General features: G+C 38.1%; 1 protein-coding gene and 2 long non-coding RNA genes across 4 annotated transcripts in view; 1 reads left to right on the top strand and 2 right to left on the bottom strand.

Moving 5' to 3' along the window:
• The window catches only part of LOC128078862 (uncharacterized), a 129,731-nt gene that overhangs the window by 5,035 nt on the left and 97,773 nt on the right, over nt 1–26,923 (bottom strand). The window lies entirely within an intron of this gene.
• LOC128078871 (uncharacterized) overlaps nt 1–26,923 on the top strand; it is a 59,572-nt gene that overhangs the window by 21,668 nt on the left and 10,981 nt on the right. The gene's annotated exons all lie outside the window — the stretch shown is intronic.
• The window catches only part of CPPED1 (calcineurin like phosphoesterase domain containing 1), a 33,468-nt gene that overhangs the window by 2,190 nt on the left and 4,355 nt on the right, over nt 1–26,923 (bottom strand). The window contains exons 2-3 of one of the 2 annotated variants that reach the window (XM_052679481.1): nt 23,665–23,883; nt 10,002–10,424 (exon numbers count right to left, since the gene is read on the bottom strand). In XM_052679481.1, the coding sequence (XP_052535441.1) occupies nt 10,002–10,424; nt 23,665–23,883 (642 nt within the window). The remainder of the gene's footprint in view (nt 1–10,001; nt 10,425–23,664; nt 23,884–26,923) is intronic. The other variant, XM_052679482.1, reaches the window with a different exon arrangement.

Genomic DNA, 26,923 nt, shown 5'->3' with positions numbered 1-26,923 from the left:
GAAAGCTATGAACTGTAGCTGTATTTGTTAATTAATATGCAGAAAATTCACTAAAGACATCATAAAGCTATTTACCCAAAGTGTAAGTGGCCCTTTTAAAAAAAAAAAAAAAAAAGTCAAAACAAAAAGCATAGATATTTTTTATTTTCAAAGATATTTAGGTTTTAAATAAAGAAACCTAATGTCCCATTCCATGCTTAACACAAAAGGCAACATGCATTTTGTCCTGATCAAGTGCCAGTGCAGAGAATGAGTTGTTCATGAGTTGTTATAACTGTTAGTGACAAAAAAAATGCTAGGAACAACTGATTTTTGCCTTCAGACAAAGTAAATGCTGGAAGAGATTATAGACAATGTAAAGGCAGAGAGCTGTGACTAGGACCACGGTTATAGCTTTACAAGGAAATCCTCATTTCCTCAACCAGAATGCCTTTCACCTTTTTGCCTGCAGTAGGCTTAGATTCAGTTCACCATCATTAAATGATAGGAAAGTAGGTGAACTTGTCTTAAGACAGTGGGCTACATCTGTCCTTTGCTTTCAGGGGAGATAGACAGTGATTTGAAGACTGATGTAAAATACATAAACTAGGATCAATCTATAGTTAAAAATTAAGCAGCTTGGAAAGCAAAATATAAATTATTCTGCTGTGTGCTTGGTAAAAGCTATGTAGGTTTTCATATTTCAAAAGTCAAACCTTCCTCAGATAGCAAATGACTCAAGATGGAAGTGAGAGTGAAGCAAACTTTACATTGAACAGTGGTGTGTGAAAGTCATTGCCAAATGAAACTAGTCTGTAATCCTGTTTATCAGTACTGATTCCTTTTGTTCTGTAACACCCACTTAGCTGTGTAACAGTTACACTTGTAAGTCAGCATTATAACATGGAGAGCTTGCTCTTGGCTGCAGGAACCTAGCAAAACAGTCAATTTTTTTTTTTCCCCCCTTGAGAGAAATCCAATAAGAATATCTCAGAAAGTAGCAGTGTGACATAATGGGTTCTTTGCAGAGACTGCATGCTTTTATATTGTTTTTAGAATTACAATATAGGGAATTACAACATAAACTGACGCTATGGTCAGTTCACTGAGAGCAAGAGTTGTTTCTCACAAGCTCCATGTTGCAGCGACTATCTAATACAACATCCTTAAGTACTCCAGGCAGAACAAGAGGGTGTTTCCTTCTCATTATGTGCATGTATCCAAGCCTTGGGGCTACACTTGCTTCCCCTCTAGGCCCCCACATTCCTGCCTGAAGCATCAGGCAGTGTGGGCCCAACCCAGAGCTGTTATGGTGGGGTTGAGTATCGTGTCCAGTACAGAAAGCAAAACTGAACTTTGTGGGAACTTTATATATGACATCTTACTTGTTAGACTGAGACTATCTTCCTTTGTTGCAATAATTTTAAGAGTGAGCCAGCTTAGAGATGGCTGTAAAGTATCTATGGATATAGCATTTTCCTGTCCTTCAAGTGCCCAACAAATAATCAGTATCTTTAGTAACATTCTAGACTCTATTCTCAGGCATATAATATCACAGATTTGACAGGATCTTGGTCTTTACCTGTTAAAGGTAAAAAGCTGTGGCTTAGTCTCCAAAGATGGAACATAAGGAGCCAAATGTTTGGCTTGCTTGCATACTACACCAGCTAGATTTGTAAAATATCTTTACTAGTTTCTACTCAGTAACAGTGCTACTATGGTAATAAGTTCATTTTAATATTTTCCACTTTTCCAAACAACTTCAGTCTTTGAAAAACTTAGGAAAAAAAATAACATTCAAAATCATAGCGAGATGCAAATTGCATGTGACACTTTTAGTAAGAGAGAAAAAGCGCTTTGTAAGGGAAATAAGCAATGGAAGCATCAGTGTGTGTGTGTGTAAAGTAACAGCTTTCTACCGTCCATGGAATTTAACTTTCAGCACTAAAAGAAGACCAGAAGTGAAGACTTGTGTCATCATAAGTAAACAAAACTCCAACCTACAGTTTTAGTGTAGTTAGAAGGACTACAAATAAAAAGCAAGGAAACAACTTCAGTTATACTACAAGAAAAAACAAAATCTCCCATTGTGTGAGAATTCAGGAGATTTTTGAGGCACCTATCTTAGGCCATTTAGCCAAAATCAGCAGCAAGCAAAACCAAAGCCAGGCAAAGTTTGGCCCATGAGTCACACAGCTTTTTTCCTTTTCCAACAAATACTGCAGCTTCTCCCGGTTACGATTAGCATCTGCTACCTGCCTGCACCCAATGAAGTATTTGGTAAAGAACTGAAATTGGAGCAATTGATAAATACTGCAAATGTGATTCCTCACCAACAGAGCATCCAGGTGATTTAAATCCAGTGATTTAAAAATTATTTTACCTCCTATTTTACCTCCTGTTGGCTATGTGAGGCAGACTGCCTTAAGCAAGCTGCTGTTTATGGACACTGTTCATTCAAATTCTCTATTTTAGCAGACTTATCATTCAGATGCAAATTCCACTGGATGGGTATTCAAATCTGAAATGCCCTTGTGGATTTGAGGTGCTCTGGACCAGCCTCTGCTAGTATTAGTATTCATCTTAGGTATCACACAGTGAAAACTGCTCCCAGACTTCAGTTTTCAGGTATTCTTTATTTCCAATGTTACAATTCATTCTTGTTATGGCTGTGTTAGAATCTGTTACATCTTGAACAAAGAAACAAACAGGTCACTGCTGTGTATTAATAGAAATCTGACTTTTTTTTTTTTTTTTTTTTTAACTTCAATAGTATTTCTTTGTTCACTCAACTGTATTCCCCTCGCTTTTATTAGTAAGCTTAGGAAAGAAATCTGAACAAATCAATGCAATAATACTGAGATGACAAGCAGGCAATTTACTTTGCTCTTGCTTTTGATCTTAAACATAAAAAGAATCTTAAGATCTGAGCATTCAGATTTAATTTATTCCTTTTAGATGTTTTTCTTAAGTACTACTGACAAGTTGTTAGCAATCTACCTTCGACCCCAGCACACATTCACACACAAAACTCCTGTTTTTCAAACCTTGTGAGAACCTGCTTTAAGGTAAGCTCAGGTCAGCTAAATGCAATCCAGAAGATCTATGAAGGTGCAGTCCCTTCCCAATAAAAAAACAAGCTGCAAACAAACAAAAAAACCCACAAAAACAAGAAGTAGGGAGTGCACTGATTTGTTTTTCATTCCTGACTTCTGAAATAGCAGTTGGAAAAAGTTTTAATATAAAAGCAATAGAAAATAGTAAAAAAAACCTACTGTGTAAATAAATGTCCAGAATGCTTCCCAAGCATTCATTATTTCATTTTTAGGAAATACAAGCTGATTTGAATTTAAAGGTGAGTGGAGACTTTACAGTATCTATTAGTCAAAAGAGCATTATCCATTTCAGCAAGACACTATTCTCACCTAATAGATTATTCATTAAAAGAAAAACATTAAGATCAGAATAAAGTAGATAACTGTGCAGAGAGTGTTAAAAAGAAAACAAAAAAATCCTATGTAATACATCTGTGATCGTCACAGCCTGATGTTGGACTGCATGACAAGTGGGAACAGACTACCAGGGCAAAAAGGTCTGAGCTAACAAAGTCATTTTTGATCAGAACAGGACTGAAAGTCGGGTCATACTCTGGATGGAAAGCATCAGTGCAACACACCACGTCATGCTTTGTCTGCTCTGAAACCATACTTGGATCATGCAAACGTCTAGAAAAAAAAAATATATATATATATATATATATATATATATATATATATATATATATATATATATATATATGAGGTTCAGGCCTGCACATAAAACAATAAGAACCATCTATCTGCAAAAATATTAATCTCTTTGTTAAAAAAAAAAAGAAAAATCTGAAATTCTGGATTTGATTCTGACCACTGTACAGCACCTCTGTCCCCATGTAGCCCAGAGCAGAATATTCGTCTGCAAGCAATGGAGTTCTTCCTGAAATGTTCCCCACCTACTGATACTAAAATATTCAATAAAATCTGAAAGAGAACTAGATGTGCCATTGCCTTTACTTCCAGCAAGAATCAGATGAGGAAAATGGTTCATTGCATTGAAGAAAACTACGTGCTGGATATTGTGCAGAAGGCAGTTTGTTAGCAGGAGAAGCTCAGGTTAATTTAAAGGATTTTATAAGTGCATCTCCTTTCACAATTGTACTTTATCACTCTGATAAACCCTTTTGAAAGCAATTCTGCAACACTAGGGAGAAGAGGTCAGTGTGATTTTGACATAATTGCACTGCCAAGAGAACAAAGGCATTTAGCTGTGTCATGCATAATTCCTAGGAGAAAGAGTATGTCCTGGTTACAGCTTATTGTCTAACTGCAGCACGACAGTTCCAGACTTCCCTCCCTTCCTCGGTACTGCGTGCTCCTGTATTCTGTGGCGTAGATAAATGCTAGGAGGTGGAAGACTGGGCATAATTCAATTTTTTTGCAGAAAGGGAACAGGGCTGTGGCTCTTCTCCTAACAGCATAACAGACAACCTTGACTTTTGCAGTAGCTCCTTTGACCAACATTTCAGTTCAAGGAATAGTTAAATCATTACTGGGTTTTATCAGGCATACACTGGATAGCCCTTCCCTTCCCTGTTAAGGCAGGAGTGAGAGGAGAGAGCACTACTGTAGTACAGGACATACCTGTTTTGAACCGGCAGCTTTGTGTCTGAGTGAGGGGATTGCCATGTAGGCCTTTGAGCAAGGCAGTTTGGGATAACAGGACACTACAACCCGGCAGAAGTGACGGTATGTGCAGGATGCATGTGCTAAACACCCTGGTTTAAAAGACACATGAATAAAATCAAGTGTCATCTTCAGAAGATCTTTCAGAAAGCTTATTTTGTTTTGTCACAAGCATCAAGTTTCCTCCCACAAAGTAGTATTTTCAGTAACAATGATTTGCTCTTTACTGGCAAGATTTCAGGTACCAAGTCAAGCTTCTGGTAGTCTGAGCTCTTAGAGGGGCAGAGGTCAGCATCTTCAAGGAATAAACAAAGTGGAACAATGCGCATGGCAATATAAACGAGATCTGAAGTGACAGCACTGCTCAGTATATGAAAGTTTGTGTAACAGCGGGAAAAAAAGACCTCCAATACAACAATAAGATTCTGCAAAGTGCTCTTCTCCCAGCTTCTTGAAAAACTGGATGCTTGTTAGTTTGACAATTCAAGGAGTACAGGTTGAGTGCCAATTTCAAAGGAAATCTAGATGTGTTGTTAGCAGAGGTACAAATGGGCTAAAACAAGACTGAAAACAATGCTCACATTTACCTTGAAATACTTTTCATGAAGTTACATGCACCAAGAAAACATTTTTTTCCTTATACAACCTGGATATTGGGCTAGAGTTCAGACCTGAAATAGTTAAAATCCCAGGGTGTCTGAACCTAACTTCTGTAACACACTCCCACGGCTTGTTCACAAAACCCCCTGAGTTCAGAAGTTGTTTTCCAACTCTTTTTCCTCACATACAAAAACTATTTTGAAGTAGGTTTCTGTGTCTCATTGTAACTGGCTCAGCCTCAGTTGGAAACCAAACTGCTCAAACCAGCACTACGGACAGTGTAAAAATACAGGAAGAAAATTACCCATATAAAAATAAACCAAAGAAAAGCAAGCACATTTTCCAAATTAGGAGGAGAAAGCCTAGAGTAATCAGCATAGGCAATCAGTAGCATACTTTATTTAGACAGAGCCTTCAATTAAATAAATGCTTTTCTCAGCAAAAGTAAATGAGACTGTAAGAGAAGGCTAAATTAGTGGAATATGAATGACATAATAAATACGTAATGAGTTCAGCACAGACCTTTCTTCTCCTCCAGTGCACTCTATAGAGATTTCTGGGAGAAAAAAAAGTATCTCTGACTGGACAGATGGCCCAAATTATTACCCTTTAAGAGCTGGCTAATGAACAATTTTTAAAATAACTCCAGACCCAAACCAATGTTCACTGCATTTCATTTACAGATTCAAGGCTTCAGTACAGACTGCAGGTGAAATTCAAAGCAAACAAAAGGAGGTATTTCTTCACATAGCACCAGCTGCAAAAGGGTATCTATCTCCTTCCCACAGATTGCTGTGAAAGCTGAGAGTTATCAAAAAGCAACTGAACAAATAAAATCACTAAATAGCACTATGTTGATAACGTGATTTAGTAAGTAACAGAAAAATTGTTGAAGATTGGATGAGTACTTGGAAGAAATTTTAAGCGTTTCTATGCCTTGTACTCTGCCTAAGGACCTGAGAAGGAAAAGCATGAGAGCAGGCAACAAGGACCATCATTCTCATCTAATTACTCTGCTTTTACGTTAGCTATTTAAGTGGCAAAAATCAGTTTAAAGGAGAATTATGCCTATTTAAAAACAATCACTAGCTTCCCTGGTCAAACCGATCATGGGCTGAAGAAAGAATACATATTAGGCACAGCTGAACATATATGAATTTTTCCCCAAATTGCAGGAGCCAGATAGGAGCAGCAGTAGAGTCAAAATGGAAACAAAAACATGGAGAAGCAGTTCTGTAAGGAAATGAAACCAAACTCTCTGAAACACCTGAAACTTATCAGCACTCTTTGGTACCCTTCCAGAGTTTTTACAAGCAGTAAAACAAATCAAAGCAAAGAACTGCTATACCCCAAACTTCGGTAAGAGACTTGGAGTGCGCGCATATATCCACATGCTTCTACGTGTAGATATGAATTTTTAACAGGTAGTATTTCTGGCATATACAACCATTTAATTCACAAGAATAAACTAATCTTGAGCACTTCCCCAGAGCATCAGGCACAAACGGACTTTTCTTTATTCCTTTCCCTTTTTAGACTGCTGAACAATGTGGTTGGTTCAACAGTAGTATCTGTTCTCAGAACAATTCTGCACTCCAAAATGATGTCCTTTCAGCTTCCCAAGAAGAGCACACATTAACCACAGGCACTTTTTGCTGCACCTCTTTTCTCTCCCCTGGGCAAGTGGTGTATATCATTTTTTCAAGCCTCCAGTGCTACAAAACAAATGATAATATTTGGTAGTCTTTGTAATCAAAGTCTCTCTTGTAACATTAAACTGATTTTTATCTCATCGCCTCACAGCCCTCACATCACCCTATCTGTCAGGGAGGTAATACAGCAACAAACAAGATGTGAAACACCAGTCACAGCTCTGTTAACAGGACTGTTCAGTGCTCGGGTAATTCTCAGACTCTGCTCTACAAAGATCCCGATCCCACTCACAGACCTCTATGAGAAGGAAATATTCCATCTGGTAGGTGTGTCAGGGCATAAGCAGCCTTTGTTTTGTAACCCCTCCAGCCTCAAATAGCAACATTATGAAATTATTTTATGTAGCCTTTTAGAAGCTCTGTATTATTCTACCTTCTTCATCAGAGGTGTTCTCTGAATAATACAGAATTGAAATGTAGAATTACGGTTCGCAGCACCACAAGAATCTTAGTAAAAAACATGACATTGTTAGTGATTGTGACCCTAGAAACTTGCAGGAAAACGTCCTTAAACGTGCTTTATCAATTTAAAAAAATCCAGAGCTTGATGCAACTGATGAAAGTGGGAGATAAACATTAACGACAGAATATCCTGGGTTGTAAAAATCTTGCTTGTAAAAATCTGCACCAGTGAAAGTGACTGCCACTGTTGAAACACTCACCTACACCTCCCTGGGCTCACAGCCACTGTGAACATTTATGGATACCGAGCAACTATTGATGGAAGTCACTGGAGGCCCTTTTTTCCACATGGAGGAATTCAGCTCCACCCTTCGCTCCCCCCACGCTTCCATGTCAGGCGCCATTCTGTCCCAGTGCCCCTTTGCTGCCATCTGTCACACAGCAACAACCTGTCATGGAATGTTGGTGGGCAGGTTCAGCCTCTGCTGCCATCCCACCAACAGCTGCCTCTGACATCAGGGCTGATGTAATAAAACAGGAGGCATAACTTTCAGATCAATCCTCATGTTTTGCATAATTAGGGTTTTTACTATGTTGTGTGACTACTAAGGATTATGTACTAAGGATTTTCAGTGTCTCAGCAATGACTCACAGGCAACAGCTCTTTAAAAAATCGTCCGTAGCTCAGCAAAAACACACATACCTTTTTGGTCATAGAAAATGGCTGCAATGGGCTAATTAAACTACACTTGGATGAGATATATGAGAAGGAGTACGTCTGGCACACAGATCAGATTTTCAGCTAGACTAGTACCTGGATTCCTATTTTTTCCCCTACAAAGCACACTTCTTTATAACATCACTATAAAATTCTTAAGAACTGAATATGCATTTCACATAGAAGAGCAGACCTCACCCTCATTCAAAAAATTGTTCACACAACCTTTGACAACTGAGGCTAAACATTTAGTAGTTACAGAAATACATTTTCACAAATGTATTCTCAAACGATAAACTGTGCTCTCAACAGAGTAGATTTTCACTACCTCTGACATCGTTTTTTTCCAGGGACATTACTTGTTATAATGATTTGGAAAAAAATGAGATTATTAAAATTATTTAGACATGCTGATTAGAAATATAGGTTAACTTTGTGTAGTAGTAATACATATTTACAAGTGTCAGATTTTCAATTTGTAAATAATTATCACAAGGACTTGAATTTCTCTTTAAGTACCTCAACTGTTAAGGACACTTCTAATGTGAGAAAGTAATTCAGTACTTTGTACCAGATGTAACCTGTACAGCTAGTCTTTTATCTCTGCTTGCATTGAGGGGATACTTGAACCAAAAACATTCTGCAGTGTCTAGTTATTCTATTCTAACCACTTACATATGATTTGGGCTCAGAATTTAAAACAGTTGTTTCCTGAAGTTGCATACCTCTGAAGCCTCCGTGTAACACCACCATACTTCAAGTATTTGTTATTTCCCAAAAGATCCATTTGGCTTAGTTTATGGAAAGACTGAAATCCTTAGATTGTCCTTTCTTCCCCATCTGTCCCTCTATCTTTCTCTCTGTGCGTGGTGGCTCCATGTTTGAAACGATAAACTTAAAAGTATCAACACAAAGTCTTGATAACTGGGATAGCACCAGGTCTGATCCTGTGTTATTAACAATGGAAATACAACTGACTGATTGGAAACAGGAGGAAATTCATAGCTTGGAAAATTAGACTGGCTCTGGATGAGTTCTGGCTTAACAATTACATGGTAAATTAGGAACAATATCATATGCAATTTCCATTGTTTGGTAATCCAAATAACTTGTTCTTTCATAGATACAGAGAAAATGACACTGATGCAGTGATGACAGGCTGGCAGGAAATCTTGAGGGACTAGCACACTTCAGAAACATGAAAGCAATTAGCAGGAAACAGTGGGAACAATGTGGAGAGGTGACTGCACAGTGTACCTGTCTCCATGGCATTCAAGTTTCATCACACAAAGCTAAGGGATTTGCTACAATGTTCTCATTCAAAGCATGCTCTACCTGCCTTTTATTCCCAGAAATGACCTCTATTAGGAACAGATAAAAAAGAGGGTGGATCATAGCAGAGCAAGACTCTTTAGCACTGAATAAATCTGGATGATGCTATAAAATTGGCTCACTGGGAGAGAAAACAGCCTGCAAGGTAATTCCGAATTCTGTTTCTGTTTTATGAGGGGGGGGGGGGAAGAATCTGTACTTTTGTCATATGGCAATACCTGATCTTCCATTCCTTAAGCAGAAAAAAAAAAAATCAGGTTGTCTAGTATTCACCAGTACTTGCAAAGTGAAATCTGTGCTGCATCTTTTAAAAGTTTCTCACTTATTTTTCTTTCCAAAGTTTTAAACTATTTTGGGTTCTTTTGACAGATGTTAGGGTTTGGTTGATAATTTTGACCTAAGAGGAACAAGTCTTATAAACAGTACCCCAAACTTCTTGAAAACAGTACTATGCAAGTTTTGTTGTTGTTTTCCTGGCACTGTAGCCACTAACAATTGGAAGCAAAAATTCAGAGAAAGGAGAACTCAAGAAATTACCTGCTTTATGGAACTTTTCCATTATCTCATGTCGAACTGATTTTTCCAAGTTGAAATAATCATGGTCTTCATCAGGCTCTCTCAAAAACAGAGGGATGTGCTGAAACACTATTACATGCTTGCATTTATGTTTTCTGGCAGCAGCCAGCTGCCCATTTAGCCATGCGTCCTGAGCTTGCTTTAACTCTGGGCATTTGGAAGAATCAAAGTACAATTGAGAATTCAGCACAAGAAAGAAAACACCTCCTACCCAAAAGCTGAAGTAGTCATCTCCCCAGCTCTTGCAATAATTATCTATTGTTTCTCTTGTTGGAGTATTGCCAATATCATGATTTCCACTGACAAATACCAACGGGATGTCCTGGTCAGTGTTTTTCAGAACGCTCTTTAAATCTTGCTCTTGGTCCTTTCTCCACTGGGTTCCTACAGAAAAGAAAACACCACAAAACCACGTTTTACTGTTCATGCTATCTTCTCCTACCTTCAGTGTTTGCTTTTGTTAATGGAAATACCATATACAGTAAGAAAATATTCAGTATTGGGTTTGTAATGATACAGAATAGGGAATATATCTTCACTTTATATTTTCGCACAGCCCCTTCCGTCCTGTTTTTTTCCCCCCTCCTTTATCAATTACTCAGCCATTCTCTGAAATTTTCATTAAGTAACGCTCTGGAGAGGAACCAACAGATCACACAGCAGTAGATGACCTCGTATTCAATGTTTTGCATGAAAAGCTTTGGCGGGCCAGTTCTTGTCATCTATAGTCTGACAATCTGGAGAAAAATGCAGCCACATTGTATGGTGTGAGTCAGCTTTACACAAGGAAAGAAACAGGTTAAGATGTGGTTTATATTTTATAGTTGCACAAACAAATTCATTCATTTTTTCATTAGAAGAACTACTTTAACAGCAAAAATGGAATTACTGTCTTGTGGTGACTTCTTTATGACAAAACCATTTTCTAATAAGCATGTTTCACAAAAAATAACTGAATTTGTTAACGAAGAAATGAGAGGAATTTTACAGGAACTCTGACATCAGAATTACACATTTGCGTACAAGTCCATGTTCTAGTTTTGTAACTCCATATATGTATTGTACACTGAAATGCAATGCAAGGACTCCTATCAAAAAAATGTACCAGACAAAATGCATTTTTATCCATATTTCTTCAAAATTCTTATTAATTAATGTTGAGAAATACTTACCCTTGGTAGCTGTTTTTAGTAAAGACTTCAATTCCTTTTCTATTTCCAAAAGATACACCTTGTACCTTATTGCTATTACTAGAATTAGTAGAATTTGACACTTAAAAAATTACTGAAAAATATCACATCCATACATCTAAATGTAAAGACAAGTGTGAGATTTAATATGTGTTGTGTTGGTTCAAGGGAAGGGAATCCACAGTGCTCATCTTTAACTTATGAACAGAATATAAAGGTTTCGGAGCAAAATCTCAGTGTAACTTAGAAATACTGGGTATCTGGCGTGTCTTGGAACTAGAGGAAAACAGGTGGGTATGTGGGATTTTTAATGTACAAGGTGGATGGTGAGTTGGGCCATCCTTTCAAAAAATCCTTATTAGTGCTGGAAAACAAAATAACAGGGCAAGTAACATCTTGAGTTACTTGGAGGAGTTGGGTTTAAAAAAAAAAAAAAAAAAGATTAAATCCAGTATTTCTTACTGTCTGTGGGTCAGGGAGCCTGGTGAGAAAGCTGCTTGCCCTCCTTCTCCTCATCTTCCTATGTAAAGAACTGGAAATTTCAGTCTATAAATACAAAAATATATTCTGTGTGGGAGGGAGATGGGGAAAAGATGAAGGGGAAGTCTTAATTAGGAGATGAGTAAACAGATTACACCATGCTAATCCACTTGCTATCACTTTGGGAAATTTAGATAACAGTTTCACAGTATAGAGACATTTATGCATAAGCTGCAGAAATAATCTGTAGAATTGTGTATACATCTTCCCAATGGTGAAATTCAAGCTCCAGAGACTAGTTTTGTTGACAGCAGGGCACTGGTTCCCTCATTTAATGCAATACTATTTCTATAGCAACAGGGAGACACATTCAGTGTTCTACTGCAGAAAAAAGATTGCTCAAAATGGGAAACAAGGTCTTTGTCCAAAGAGTCTAAGAAATCCTACTATGTAAAGATTATTTTAAGACAGTTATATTCCAGCTTGACCTTTCCTTGGTGGAAGGTGAAAACAATTTCAAAATAAGATACCTACAGTGATTAAGGTAGGAAGAAGAAAAGCAGTGTCTCTATTGTCTTTGGGACAAGGCTAACTAATATTTAGTGTCTCCAATGATTATGAAGAACATTTTTATTTGCCAGGTATATTTCTTAAGAGGTTTGGCTGGAAGCAGATTTAAAAAGTAGTTTGGGAAGCATCAGGGTAGATGGAATTTAGATTCATTCCTGTTCCATTTATCCTGACATTATGTGCAGTGACATTTTTAAATCCCAAGCTACACTATGCTGTTTTCACGTTAGGTTCTGTAAATACAGCCTTGCCCTAAGATAAACAATTTAATAAATTAATAGCGCATAAAGGCCAGTTTGGCTCTTAGGAAAAAGAAAAAAGTGAGAGCTGGTACAGTTGCCTACAATTTTCCACAGCTTTCTGGGCTATCGTTTTTGGAAGCTATGTGAGCAGGAGCACAGAGGTGTGCCGCTGCAGAGATGTTGACATCACATCTTCCTCCTGTAGGTTACATCGCTACCTTAACACTTCGAGTGCTCCATCTTGCATTATTAAAGGAGTAAAGGCAACCTGCCTTCGCTCACTGAAAGAGCAGATTTCAAGAAAGAGTGCAATTTTAAAGCATTTGCAGAAGCTGGCTTTAGTCAGCGTAAACACAATTCACAGATTATTCTGCTGAAGAAATAATCCTCTTGCTCTTAATCCACACTGCAGTTTACTTTGGTATTCCAGAGAGGGCCTCTACAGCAAAGTGTTGGATTTAGATATTTTTTTTTAGATGCCCTAGCTATAAAAAGAATTTGAAACAGTTTGCCCCAAACCATAGCACTGCAATGTATGCTGTCTGCAACTGTATCTGAGACAACCCTTCACCTACACTCTCATCATCAGTTTTCTCCCTGAAGTAGTTCAAATTATTCAGTAATTAATAATAGCACCCATTTATCTACTAATCTGAATTAGGGGAGGAGAAGTTATACTGGCATTAGTAGGTGGCACCCCCAGTTGTGCCTTGTGTCAGCACAAGGAAGGGAACCCAAAGTGTTTCCTGGCATCAAGTGGCTGTCAGCCCCTGCCAGACAAACACGTCTGGCTGGAACCGCTGCTGCATCAGTCCAGAATTCCAATTCTGTGTTGTCTTCCAAAAGATGGAAATTCCAATGAGGTAAATGGACTTTTTTTTTTTAAACAATCAAAGTTAGTACCATAAATTCATGGAGAAGATGACTGCCAGCCTGATACAAGGATGCTGCATTCCAGAGAACTTTCTCTCCAGTCATTTACTGAGAAGTCCTTTTCAGTCATCTGCATGGCAAGAGTGTCTACAGCATAGGGTGGAAGTGCCCAGCAAGTGGTGCTTATGCTGTTGCTGCCTCTAAACCTCCTTTCTGGTCTTTTTCTCAGTACAGTGGTTTGCTACAGGAAAAACAACGTGGGTGAACATAACCAAATGTCTAGTAGCAAGTTTAACCTAACATGGCAAAAAGGATTCCTTATTATGACTGAGTACACATGCACATCCCCACTGACTGCCTGCCCTGACCTAAGAACTCTGCCTCTGCAAGGCCTTGCTCAGCTGACAGTCAAGGCAGGCACTGTTAGGGTAAAGTTACCAAGCTGACTACAGCCAATTTACCTATCCCTTGATTACGTAGAGGGAAGATTATTCCAGCTTCTGTCAAGGAACCCTCACCTTCTGGCCTCATGCCATTCTTGTACTTCCTGAATTCCTTTGAGAACTGATCGAGTTCCCAACCAGTATGGCTGAGAATCTTCCCCCAAAGAAGTGGTGCATCAATTGAATCTACCTCTGAAATTGGTGAGCCAGAGATGGCTCCAATGGGGAGAAGTGACGTAAAGTAGGGCAAGAAACCAATGGAGACAAGAGCAAGTGGAGGGCATCATAACCTTCAGATTTAGATTTCTTTTGCCTATGTATATCAGCCATCAGAAGGACCTTGATTTTCCTCTATTTTATCTATTGAGAAGGGAAAATTACTCTCTAAATTACATACGAAGAAAATGCGAAAAATAAAGCATAATCATATCCAGGATTTCTAAATTACTCACTCTCAGTTCTTCATCATTATCATACAAGTGTCCCAAACCTTAGAGGAGTTGCAAATGCATTCTTTTTGAAGGAAAATGCAGATTTTCACATAGAAAAAAACAAGTCAAAAAGAGCATTCTTTAACTCTGAGCTTTAATCCAAGCAGAACCTTAAAAAGAACTAATATGACAACTGCGATCTGGTTAACATCTAACCCAAGAGATGGATTATCAAAGTACAGATTAGATATAAACTGCAGGTTAAAATACTACTCAAAATATCAAACAGAAATATTAACTATATCTTATAAAAGTAAAACACAAAATGTCAGAACACCACCAATGAAGATGGAATTAACAAAAGCATTGGACTCTTTCCTTAGGTAACTTATAATGAAATCAGAACTGCTGTGATATCAAAAGACAGATAATTCTTGATGGAAACAACCGCGTGATCGCTATAAACAAAGGACAGGTCTGCGTACTCTTGGGCCTTGCAGTTCCTCTTTGTACCACTTTGTGCTCTGTTATAAACCCCCCACTGACAAAGATTCAGAAATTGGGATTTAGCTGAAGTGCTGCATGTGCCAGAGCTGAGCACAGCTGCCTCCTCCCCAGCTGTACCAGGCTGATGAGAGCTTTAAAAAAACAAACAAAAAAAAAAGCAAACAGAAAAACTTGCTTTTGTTACTAAACCAAAGAGCCACTTAAAAAAAAGTTGGGGGCAAATAGGTGACATGCTTGCAGTCATTTCTCAAAATTGGAACCATGTTTTAAGTCTTATATCTGTTGATTACCTTTTTAAAAAAAAGAATATCTGTTTGCTTGTAAGCTTGCTACATGGACAAATCAAACATCAGCATTCACGTTCTTCCCTCACCATGAGAGATTTTTTTATTTTTAAGAATTACTGTGTTAGTTAAAATTAAACCTTTTAATGTTATCTCCTTATACACATACTTTCCTCAAGGACAGAAAACTTACTGATCATTTCTTTAAAAAAAAACAGGTTCTGAACAAGTAGTTCAGAAGCAGTAACAGAAGCAGTTCACAGCTAGATTTACTGCTGCAAAATCATTTTTTAAGAAAGACAATAAGCATTACCAGCCACTTTTTCCTTTTTTGGATGCCTTCCTAATTCATTCTAGCTATGAGTGCCGCTCCAAAAGTAACGCCTCCTATTTTGTGATGTCAGCCCACAACATCAGAGGCAGCTGTTGGTGGGATGGCAGCAGAGGCTGAACCTGCCCACCAACATTCCGTGACAGGTTGTTGCTGTGTGACAGATGGCAGCAGAGGGGCACTGGGACAGAATGGCGCCTGACATGGAAGCGTGGGGGGAGCGAAGGGTGGAGCTGAATTCCTCCATGTGGAAAAAAGGGCCCCTGTGGGCATTCATTGATGATTGTGAACATTTATGTAGAGCAAACAGTGGATGGCAGTGCAGTGAGGTAGTGGGTGGTGCATTTTAACAGTAGAGAAGACAAGCCACATTCCAGGTAATGAAGATTTTTACTAACACAGCACGCAGGCTCTTGTTCATCAGCAGTGAAAATGCACAGCTACTAGCAGTAACTATGTTGAAGTATAGTGCTTTGTAGCTCTATCAAATAGTATTACTGTGCTCTTTGTATCCACAGTAGTTTCCATGTTAATAAGTAGGTCTCACCAAAAGTAGTGACTCCCAAGAAGCTGTAACACTACAGTGTGATGGACAATGGGTGGCAAAGTCTTTGGTTGCAGCAAATGAGGACAAACTCAAATGTAGGAGCTGCAGAGATTAAAATAAAATAAAACAAAATAAAATGGAAGAAAAACTGCTTACCTTTAGAATGCCTCAAGTATACAGAGACCTCCAGAGGGATCCCTTTACCTCCACTACCAGCCCTTAAATAAGGTTTGGGAAGAGGTGCATCCTGGCTCCAGTCCTTCTGTCACTCAGTGCATTGCATTGCATTGCATGCACCTGAGCTCCCCTAGGTTGGCCCTGCCTTCCCACCAGGTGCTCCATCACTGCTTCAAGCCATGACTCCGCATTTCTTCTACAGTAGCATTAAGATCTTCTATGGACCTGACATTTCTCTGTATTTTATTCAGTTCACAAATATATAAATGACAGCTTGTGTATTTGCATAGAGATTTCAACCTTGTATTCATAGCACTTCTTGTGCACAAAAGCTACCAGAAGGGCTCCAAATTTCCAACAGCTCTGCTATATGAAGATGGTTCATATCTGATATAACAAAGGACAAGTGCAGTGCTTTGTGATGCTTTTTTTCCTAGAAGGGAAGTCAGGCTGAATCAAGCATGTATCAACTGAAAATTGACAAGTTTGTACACTAGATGTCTTCAGAATGTTTGGTAAAGAGGTGAAAAGATTTTCTGATGCAAACAACTGCACAATTTTAGAAATATATGCTATGAAAGTTAATATCTCCATGACGACCTCAATATCAGTTTTAGTAGATCTAAATCAAAAGACAAGTGGAGCTGCTAGGGAGGCATAAGCTTCAGCTCTTACTGAAGCCAAATATTCACTCATCTTTCCCTGTCAAGCCCAATACTGCTTTTGAAGGAAGAGAAGTTAAAATATTCAGAATAGGGAGGTGCCCTTACTACTGAGAAATAAATGCTTTGATAAGAGCCGTTTACTATGGTACATGCTTTCTCTTTGAAAGATAGAGCTTTCCTAGAGCTACCTTCTAAGTCAGAGGTTTGTAATTATTTGCTGCAGCCAATGCTTTAAAAATTATTATATATACAAATATGAGCTTTGGAAGAAGCTATATTCAGTGGATCAGTGTTTAAGAGAAGCAAAAGGCAGGAATATTCTGAACTGCAGCAGTTGTACACATCTAGGCCCTGGAAAGAGGCTGAAGTTAATAATTCTCTCAGGAGAGGGAATGCCTTAAATCTTTACAGTGATCATAACCAGAAATGAAGCCATACAGCTGTCTTTACAACAGAGCTATCACCTCTGAAGCTCCTCAGCTCTGAAGCTATTTTGCATGTAAATAACTCTCCAGCCTACGTGTCAGAGCTTGTAAGAGGTACTGACTGTACGAAAGCCAGTATGCCCAGCTCATCTCGTGTCCTGATCATCAAATTGTCAAGCAGAAACCAAATGGAGAAATGCTGATTGGAAAATCATGTCCCTTAATTGCTGTCTAAATTTGAACCCAGAATCCCAATATTTGGCACCTGCCCTTGGAAAACTTAGTGTGTATCTTTGCCTCTATTATTATATAAAAATACTGTTTGTATGGAAGACAGGATTGCAGACTGAAGCACATAATTTTGAGGACACATGTAGCTGGCAGTTTTACTTGCTTTTTGCATAAAGCACATAGCATTGCCCAAAACTATAATTAGTCAAATTGAGTTGCTATGCAGTATGGCTTTACTGAGTTTTGGAGTGACAGAGAAGAAAAATGTGCAGGATTTGTGGGGAATAAACATGCACTGGAGATGCACGCAGACTCCCCACACTGTGTGCAGGAGCTTGCTGGCTGGCAAGAAGGTCCTAGAAGCACTGGGGACCCAGGAAGCAGCAGGTAGAGAAAGAGAAGCCAAAAACTCCAGTCCACCCAGCAAGTTTCCATCTAACAAGCTGATAGTGAGACTAGCAGGCCAGGACTGTAGCCCTCCTGTGCCAGTATAAAGTGCACTACTCCTCTGACCACAGAGTGGCAGCCACACCTTCCTATTCTACTGCATCATATTGAATTTTTAGTATTTATTCAATCAAGGATTTGAAATGCCCATCTGCAGACATGTGCATGGAAGAACACGTGTAAAGTATGTTGACAAGTGAGAACAAGGACAGTGTTTATACTACCAAGCAGCCAGTTATTAAAAGAACATGACAAATCTGTCTGATGTTAAGGAAACATTTTAAATAGTAGAAATACAAGAAATTCAGGAGACCTTATATTTGGTCTAGATAAAAAATTCATATTGTGATTATGTGTGTTGCACTAAAATACCATCCTTCCTCACAGACTTCTTTACTACATTATTGCAACCATTTGTAATAATATTGAGTATCTCTGGAAAACTGCAAGGATTCCCCAAACTTTGGGACAGGTTTGTAAGGATTAAATGAAGGTGTACCAATTTCAGGGCCACCGCTGTGGTCCAGAACAGCACAAGGCAGCTCTAATCTGAGCAAATAAAAAAACTCCCTCCCTCCCCCCATGCTCTGCCTTGCACAGCTGGGGGGATACAACACAGGTAATTCGAAAGAGCTAAGACATATAATTAAAAAAGCAGAAAAAGAGACAAAAAGCAGCTGAAATGGGCAACATCACTTAAATATTTTATTATCTTTAAAGTGAATAAAAATCTATGCAAAAACCCCAGCAACAATAGGCCTCAGGAATAAGTGTCCTGATGTGATAATGCTAGAAAGATGGACGACTGCTGCTGAAGCTAATGAGAGAAATGGAAGTATAGGCGCATTAATGAAAAAGGAAGAAGTGCTATCACAATTTATTCTGGCATGTAAGAAGAACAGAGACGACAAAATTCTTATATTGGAATTCAGCTTATTTTAAATACAATGGTTTTGTCTGCTGCTGTCATTTACAAAGACGTCTAGATTGATTAGTTTTTAACACAGGTATATAAAAAATGGAATAGATGGATTACTGAGAGGAAAGACCTTTGTCATAGCAGATGCAAGGGATGTGGGCATTCTCTTCCTCCTTCCAACGTCTCAGCAAAATGAATGAATTCTGAAATAGATGTACTCTGAAGAAAGTACAACACACATGGCTTTTGGCTGCCAGATGCTGTTTTCACAAACATTACCAAGAGCAAAGTTTGCTTTATCAGAAACACATTTGTTTGAGAAATTTGTTATAAAGAACAGTTGAAATCCTTTAATTAAAGCATTTACTAATATAAAACAAGATGGAGAGAAAAAAAGAATCTCACTACCTGGGCTTACTTGATTGAAAAGGCTGGTGTTGGATTATTTAGCAAACAGAGACCTACGTAGGTCTCTGTATTATTATATTATGCCTTCACTTAAAGAAATTAGTACAAGAATTCACACTGTAATTCAAGAGCCATAATATTCAATTATAGTGATTTTTATTTCTTCTAATTAACGTATTCATACAAATGAATTGAAAGGTGTAATCACAAACATCGGTTGCTCCCAATCCATCATCATATTGCTAACAGATCTAGCTTAATCACATTCTACCAGGCTTTTTTGATTACACAAATTATTAGTCAAGTCTCATTTCACTTAGTCTCTGAATGGATACATTTTGTTCATCAGAGCTAAGTGAACTTTGCAGGAGACTTGCTGTTTTACTTGTTCTTTCACCCATATAATTAGAGCAATTTAATGAAAAATAATTAAACACCTGGTCTAAAATTTCATCCCCTGAAGGATTTTGCAGGATAGAACTGGCATCTATCAACTCCCTGAGAAATCGTTACAAAAATGCAGTTTAAACAAGTTCCTCCAAAGGAATTCAGACATATAAAAACAGTACAGTTCTGCACGTTAAACTGAAACTGATATCTGCTGTCCAAGAGCGAGCCTGGGACAACCTCTTAACACACATACAAGATGGGCCAACGAGGTCCCAGCCACTCACAATCACAGAAGTGCTAGGGAGCACGTTAATCCCCGGCAGCCTTGGTTGCAGCAGCCATCAGAGTGGAATTTGTGATCCTGAGGGAAGGAAGGAAGGCAGTTAGCAAATCTGGAGCTTCAGGAGAGCAGACTTGGGCTTGTTCAGTGAATTGGTAGCTGGGATCATGTGGGAGGTAGCTCTGAAAGGCAAGTTTGAGAGAGCTGACAGATTTTCAGAGACAACCTCCTCCTAACAAGGATGGCCCATCCTGAGGGGAAGAAAAAAAAAGTCTAGACTATCAAGAGAGTGACATGGCTAAATGGGGAACTCACATCTGAGTGCTGATGTAAAAAGAACATTAAAAAAAAGATTGAAGCAAAGACAGACTTGAAAGGAAGGACGCTGATAAACTGCCTGGGCATGCAGGGTTCCCGTTGGGAAAAACAAAGTTCAATGAGAGTTGAAACTAGCAAGGGACGCGGCAGGCAACACGAGTTTCTGCAACTACTTTAGCAATGAAACTATAAAAAACAAGTGGAACCACTATTGAGTAAGGCAGTGATTAATGAGAGGTATTCAGTGCTCTTTTTGCCTCTCTTTGCTGTTTTCCCAAGCCTTTGGTCCTTGACTTAAAGAAACAATCAGAAAGAGGAAACAGTTATGTATCTCAAAAAATTTCAGCTCAGAAAAGTCTGCAGGGCCTGACAGGATGCATCCGAGAGTGGCTGGCTAATGTTAGTGCAAAGCACTTCTCTATTATCTTAGAGGGGTTATTCCATATAGATGGATGGACAGCTAGCTGAACTGTTTCACTCAAAACCCATTGGTTAATAGAAGTACAGGAAGGTTTCATAAGCCAAAACAGAAGGTTCCAACTTGATGAGACAAAAAGTGAAATAATTTTCCAGAGTTACAGAAAAATGCACTGAAATAAACACTTCACTCAGTCAATTATATTTTGCAGATTACTATTTTGCCATACTAAGTTATGGTATGTTAACTTAATGTACACGAATGGCTTAAGAAGAAAGACTTTCATTAGCATGCTGGCTAGGTATAACTTAAGTATTGTGTTCAGAGAAATAATTTTTAGTAACAAAGTTGCAGTTTAAGGTATTGCTTAAAACTCTTGATTACATACCAGAACATTAGCATTACCAGGAATAGATATCCTATTCTTGATTACGTAATCAAGATTATGTAGTCAAGAAAAACTTCTGAAAATAATATTCAGAATACAAACTACTTTTAATCACCAGCTAAATACCAAGATACTGGCACTGATTACTTCATTGCTCTAATGACATCTGTAATGGATTCCAAGTGTTGCGCTTGATTGCTTTCCAGCTGATCAGGATTCTGTTCATCACTTCTAGCTGCTGGCATTCTGAGATTTCTTGGAGTTCCTTTGCACAGGCCTCAAACTTGCTTCAGATGGAAAGCTACAGTGCGTGCTTTAAAACAGTTGTTGTAAACATACTCAATTCTCCATGATGAAACATATTAGGAAAGGAATGTTTGGGGTTTTGTGTTTATTTTATTTACAGGCAGTGGTTACAAAGCAATAAAATCCAAAGAACCTGATAGACATCAGCCAACAGATCATAGCATATAACCGAATCTCAGCTGACTGTAGCTTTCTTTAATAAAGTATGCTGCAATAGCAACAATGATACACTGCCATCAGCCCTGACTTTAATGTAGTTTTAATATAGCTGATAAACACAGGTGATTTAAAAGGTAATCTGCGATACTGAATAAGATACATGTAAGCAAAATTCACAGTTGCTAAAATTAAACAAAAGCCTTATGTAATTTTTAATTGTTCCTACTTCCTTTTATTGAACTAAGACAGGATTTATTTTTAGAGAGACTCCTCTGCGGAACAGCATGGAATAACTGAAGTACCATACAAGTACAAACATGCAGTATCAAGGTCCAAACATTGCTGGCTAGAGCAGTGAAATTGTATTTGAGAGGTAATGTGTTTGAGAAATATGACATCTCAAGCACAGTACTAGTACCAGAAAGAGATCTGTGCTATTTGGTAATGGAATATGAGGTCTTTTGGCTCTCTGCTTTTTTTTTTTTTTAATCTGGGCTATCACTGATGCATACTGCATTTTCAAACATGCCCACAAGTGAATAAATTTAGGAAATCATTCCTCCCTGAGTAGGAAGTCACCTTGATTCCTAGAGTTTAGCATGTAATGTGGCAGAAAACTAGAGAAAACAACTGCAGTATTTCCAAGTATTTCAGAAACCATCACTGTGAAGAACTTGGAAAGATTTCATTTTTAACATCAGGAGATTTCCATTTGATTAAAAAAAAAACAACAACAAAACACAGCAAATAAGTTCTTATTTGCCACCAGCTTGGCTTCCTAGCGCCAGTGTCTTGCAACGTCTTATAAATGAACAGCTATTAACAAGTCACCCCAAAGAAACCGTCAGAACAAGAAGTTGTTAAAATGTAGTGAGGGCTGTCTCACTTTGAAACATATTTTCTCAGATTTTTTATTTAACCTTTTTTGTGATCTGAAAGAGTTCCTATTCCAGAGACTGAGAAAAAAAAGTAGGAGAAAATTGTCTGAAAAGCCCATTATTTCACTTGAAAATACACATCCACACAGTTTAAACTATTGTTTCAAATTATTTTAAACACACAGATTCAGATTTACCTCTCTTAAATATTTTTTCTGTCAGCCTTGAAGTATCACATTATATCTCTCTGCCCTTTGGGCAAATAGTGACAGAATGCTGATCCCGAGATGTCTCTATGAAACGCAATGATTCGCTTCTATCTCAGGCTCTCATCAGTTTGGACAGAAAGACAAAGGGCTGACTGCAATGTTGAGTTTATATGGTTACCAGCATAAGACAGAACAAATCATCTGCGCAAAACTACAGCAGTGAAGTAGGATAAGTATTGTTGGTTCAGTTGTGAGAAAGATGTCCAGTACACTCAGATCTTGCTGTGCAGTTAAATGCCAGGAAGCACCATCTCAGGAAGAGTGAAGTATGAAGGACTCCCATTTCTGAAAGCTCTCTTGTTGCATCATTGCACTGTCAAGTGCAGAGCTAAGACTGTCTGCAGCTCGGCTTGTTACCAGGGCTAAGAAATCAAAGATGCTTTGCACAGATCTGCTTTTGAGACCACTTGTCAATTTGCAAGATTACTTCCATTCAGAAAGTATGAGTCTATTTTAAAGTTACAGCTGTGAAATTTTGGAACCCACTTTTCTATATCCTCTATTGTTTTTCCTGTGGCTATACACTCAAAGACACTGATCTGTGCTTCCTACAGCAACATGACAGAATGCTACAGCTTCAATTTGCTGACTTTTAGCATTTTAATAATTTAAATATTGAAGCAGTGGAACTTATTAAGCTTTAGAAAGAGCTTTGCTCACTTTGGTAGCTATAGCTACCTTTCTTTTTACTAAGCATTGTTTTTCCCAATGGCTAGAATCACTGTTTAGCTTATCAAAGCAATTTGTTTAGAATAAAGAATTTTAATATGTCCTCTCAAGATGTTTATTTCAAAGTGCATTTCCTCAGGGCTAGCCCCAAACCCTGATCCTAGCAAACAAACAAACAGCTAACAGAAATGCCCCCCTGAAATTAGAAACACATCAAATAAGATGAACAAATGAGACCGTATCTCAAAAATAATCTAAAAAAAAAAAACAAACTATTTTTTCCAAACACCAAAATAGTAGGCTACCAAATGCTATGAAAGCATATTGTGAAGTAAAGAAAATAGATTTATGATCCACTCCACAGTTTTAATTGCCTTACCTGGCATTCCATGGATAAGATCTCCACACAACACAAAGAACTTGGGTTTAGGGTTTAGTTTGTTAATGGCCTGTACTGCTTGCTCTGTTAATTTGATTTCTTCTCCCCATTCATCATCTCCACTTCCTGTATTGCCAACTGCCCAAGCTTTTATTAGTCCAAATTGAGGATCTGCTCCTTGGATGAAGTAGAAAGGTCCCTTCCATTGGTACTCATCACCTAAAAACATTGAAAGAATTAAAAACTATAAATAAGTAAATATTGGCTTTTCTTTACCTACATAAGTTAAGGCCATATTAAAGAAGTATAGAATTCTTTATTCATTTGTATTGGACAAATATAAAGGCAGAAGTACAAATTTTTCTTCTAATGGGTAGCTGTAGTAAATGAAAGTATATTAATCTAATTTATACACTGGTAATTGCAGACTAATTAGAGGAAAACTATGTAAAGAACTCAGTAAATACTGTTGGGAAATGCAAGATTACAATACAGCAGAAGCATATGACATTACATTTCACTGGATTCTTTCAAGACTCCAATAATTTTGTTTGTTTGTTTTCAGTATTTCAATCATCAAAATGTCATTGACTACATTGATGTAGCTGAACCTGGAAAAAAAAAACCAAACCCAAAACAGTACAGCAAACAGTCTCAAATTATACTATAGGAATACACTTTTATATAATGTCAGTCTTATCAGAAACAGCTCGAGTCGATCCTGGTTTTATTCTCCACTAACAGTACATAAGCAAGCAGCATGCCTATCACATGGGTTTACTTATGGTGTTCTTTTAAGTGGTCTAGAACTGGACCTTCTTACATTGTAAGATGAGTAATATGATTTTGTCAAGGAAGATAAGACAGCAGGGGTTAGAATTCAGCTGCACTGTGGATATGGATGGGTAGGGGTGGAGGAGAAGGAATGTGGGCAACTCCTTGTAGTATGCTGCTGCCTGTTGCTATGGCATCAGATGATTTTGCTAAATGCAAGCTTCTACATTTTAGTTAATGTAACATTTAAGGATCAAAATTACTTATCTGATAAAATTGTTTGCTAATTCATACTGGCATTCCTTGTTATGCATCATAATCCTGTTTTATAGATAGAACTTTCAGATTTTAATTCTGAAATGAACTTTTCCAATTACATAACTTACTTGGAGAAGCAAAATGATCTACCCATGAGTTTTCAGTAGAAGCCTTATGGAACTGCTTCAATGGCACAAAGCAGTTTAGGTTTTTATTGTGTGTTTTGCATGAAAAAAATGATAAATATGACTGTCATAAAAATCAGCTTGTGTGCTGCATCAAAGGCACTGTCTGCACAGAGAAATTATCTTACAGGTTTTATAAGTGGAAAGTTATAAAGACATGACTTAAAAAAGCTGGCATGAGAAATCTTTTACAGCCTATACAAAATAAGGCTGGAAAGAGAAAGTCTGACACAAGACCTTGTTGAGGAGAAGTGCTACAACCTCAAACTCATCAAATAGATGCTTAGGGAAAAAAAAGCTGAGATTCTGAACAAAGCGACCAGACTCTTAACATCTGTCCCTTTGAGACAGTAACTTGGAAGCAAGATCTACTTACTTTGCATTGATGAATCTGAAGCCAATAGCTTTTACAATAGTAAGCTAAATAAATATAAAGGCATTTGTCTATTTATTTTTACAGGAACCACTTTGAAAATAGAAGTAATATTTGTTTTGAAGGATGAGGTTTCACTTTTAGGCATATGGTTTCTCTCCCCTCCTGAGCCCTTGGGGTGGCACAGCAGCTGGTGCAGCTGCAGCAGCCCGGGCAGTGGGATCAGACCTGGAGCCAGGTGATGAGGAGGTGCACCCATAGTGTTTGAGTAGAGAAAAGCAGCAAGCAGGCAGTGTGCTTTCTGGCAGCCTGCAGAGTGGGAACAAAACAAGTTGCAAGGCCAGAGCAGAGGCTATTCTAATATAAGCTTTGTGGATTTTTTCCTCCCCTGCCTTATATCTATGCCAGTACAGTAACTCTGTAGGTTGTAAGCATCTGAATGTTTCCAAGAGTGAGCACAGATGCTCCTGTTTGAGTGGGTGGGTGATGGTGATGGTCATGTGAGGAAGAGAGAGACACACACATAGAAAAGATGAATTTGTAAAGAGAAGTTCAGTACACAGACAGAATCAAGAAGTGGAAGAAAAAAGGAGAAACAGAAGATGCAGGGGTGGAGGTGGAGAAGAGTGGGGAGAAAAGGAAAGAGATAAGAAGTGAAAAGAGAAAAACTGAAAGCGATGCTACAGTCCCATGTGGGAAAGAAAGATAAAAAGGAATAAACTTAAGAAAATGAAGTGGGGGGGAACAGGAGAGATACAGGAATCAGGACGATATAAATAACGTTTACTTAAAGAATTAGTTTAATTAACTGATCTTTGTCAAATAATATACTCATAAGCTCTTTTTGTGGTTTTTTTTTTTGAGAATTCATCAAATAGTTTAAAAAAATTACAGTGACATTGAATACATTTTCTGTACCATTTCCTTATTGCTCAATTACTCCAACTAGAAACCCAATTAAAAAAAATAATCCTACCAGTATTCAAACGAATTTGAAACAGCTTATTTATCATGTGGTATTTATCGATTTAGCTCAGTACATACCAAACTCCCCACAAAGGAACTCCCAGTACAATTCATGCAAACAAAAGAATATATGGACATCCACTTTACTTATCTCTTAAGTGTTTGTTTATCAAGAACATGGTTCATTTACTGTGAAGTACTATGAACAAAAGAAAAACATCATAAAGGAAATTATATTAATACAACAGCAATGGTGACAGCACATTCATCAGTACAGTCAATTGCCATGCAAAAAGTCCACCTTCTGAAACTGTTCTTATGCCTCAGTTTCAATAGCTTCCCACTCTTACTCCACTCCTATGCACGCCAAAGTACAGAGGATCAGTGCAACATATTTTTAGTTGCATAGGCTGAAAAATGATGCCAGCTTCTAATTTTATCTAACGATTAATCCTGCGAAGGGCCAAAGCAGTTGGCAGCAACATGCAGGAGAAAAGCTCAGTGGTGCATTGTGCTCACGAACACAAAGATTCCAACAGCCTAGATGGGACCTGAGTCAAACCTCGCCATTTCCAGAAGAGAACAGCTAACATCTCCATGTGCCTTTATTTCTTCCCCTTTTGCTCTTTGTAATGTCTTCCCTTTTCTTCCCCCTTTCTCCGAGCATCACAAAGGTACATGCTAGAGACACATCATCACAAGC

This window comes from Tympanuchus pallidicinctus, unplaced genomic scaffold (genome assembly GCF_026119805.1).
Source record: "Tympanuchus pallidicinctus isolate F22 unplaced genomic scaffold, pur_lepc_1.0 scaffold18, whole genome shotgun sequence".
Taxonomy (NCBI): Eukaryota; Metazoa; Chordata; class Aves; order Galliformes; family Phasianidae; genus Tympanuchus; species Tympanuchus pallidicinctus.
The sequence above is the reverse complement of the archived record's forward strand: the minus strand, read 5'-3'. Positions and strand labels throughout refer to the sequence as shown.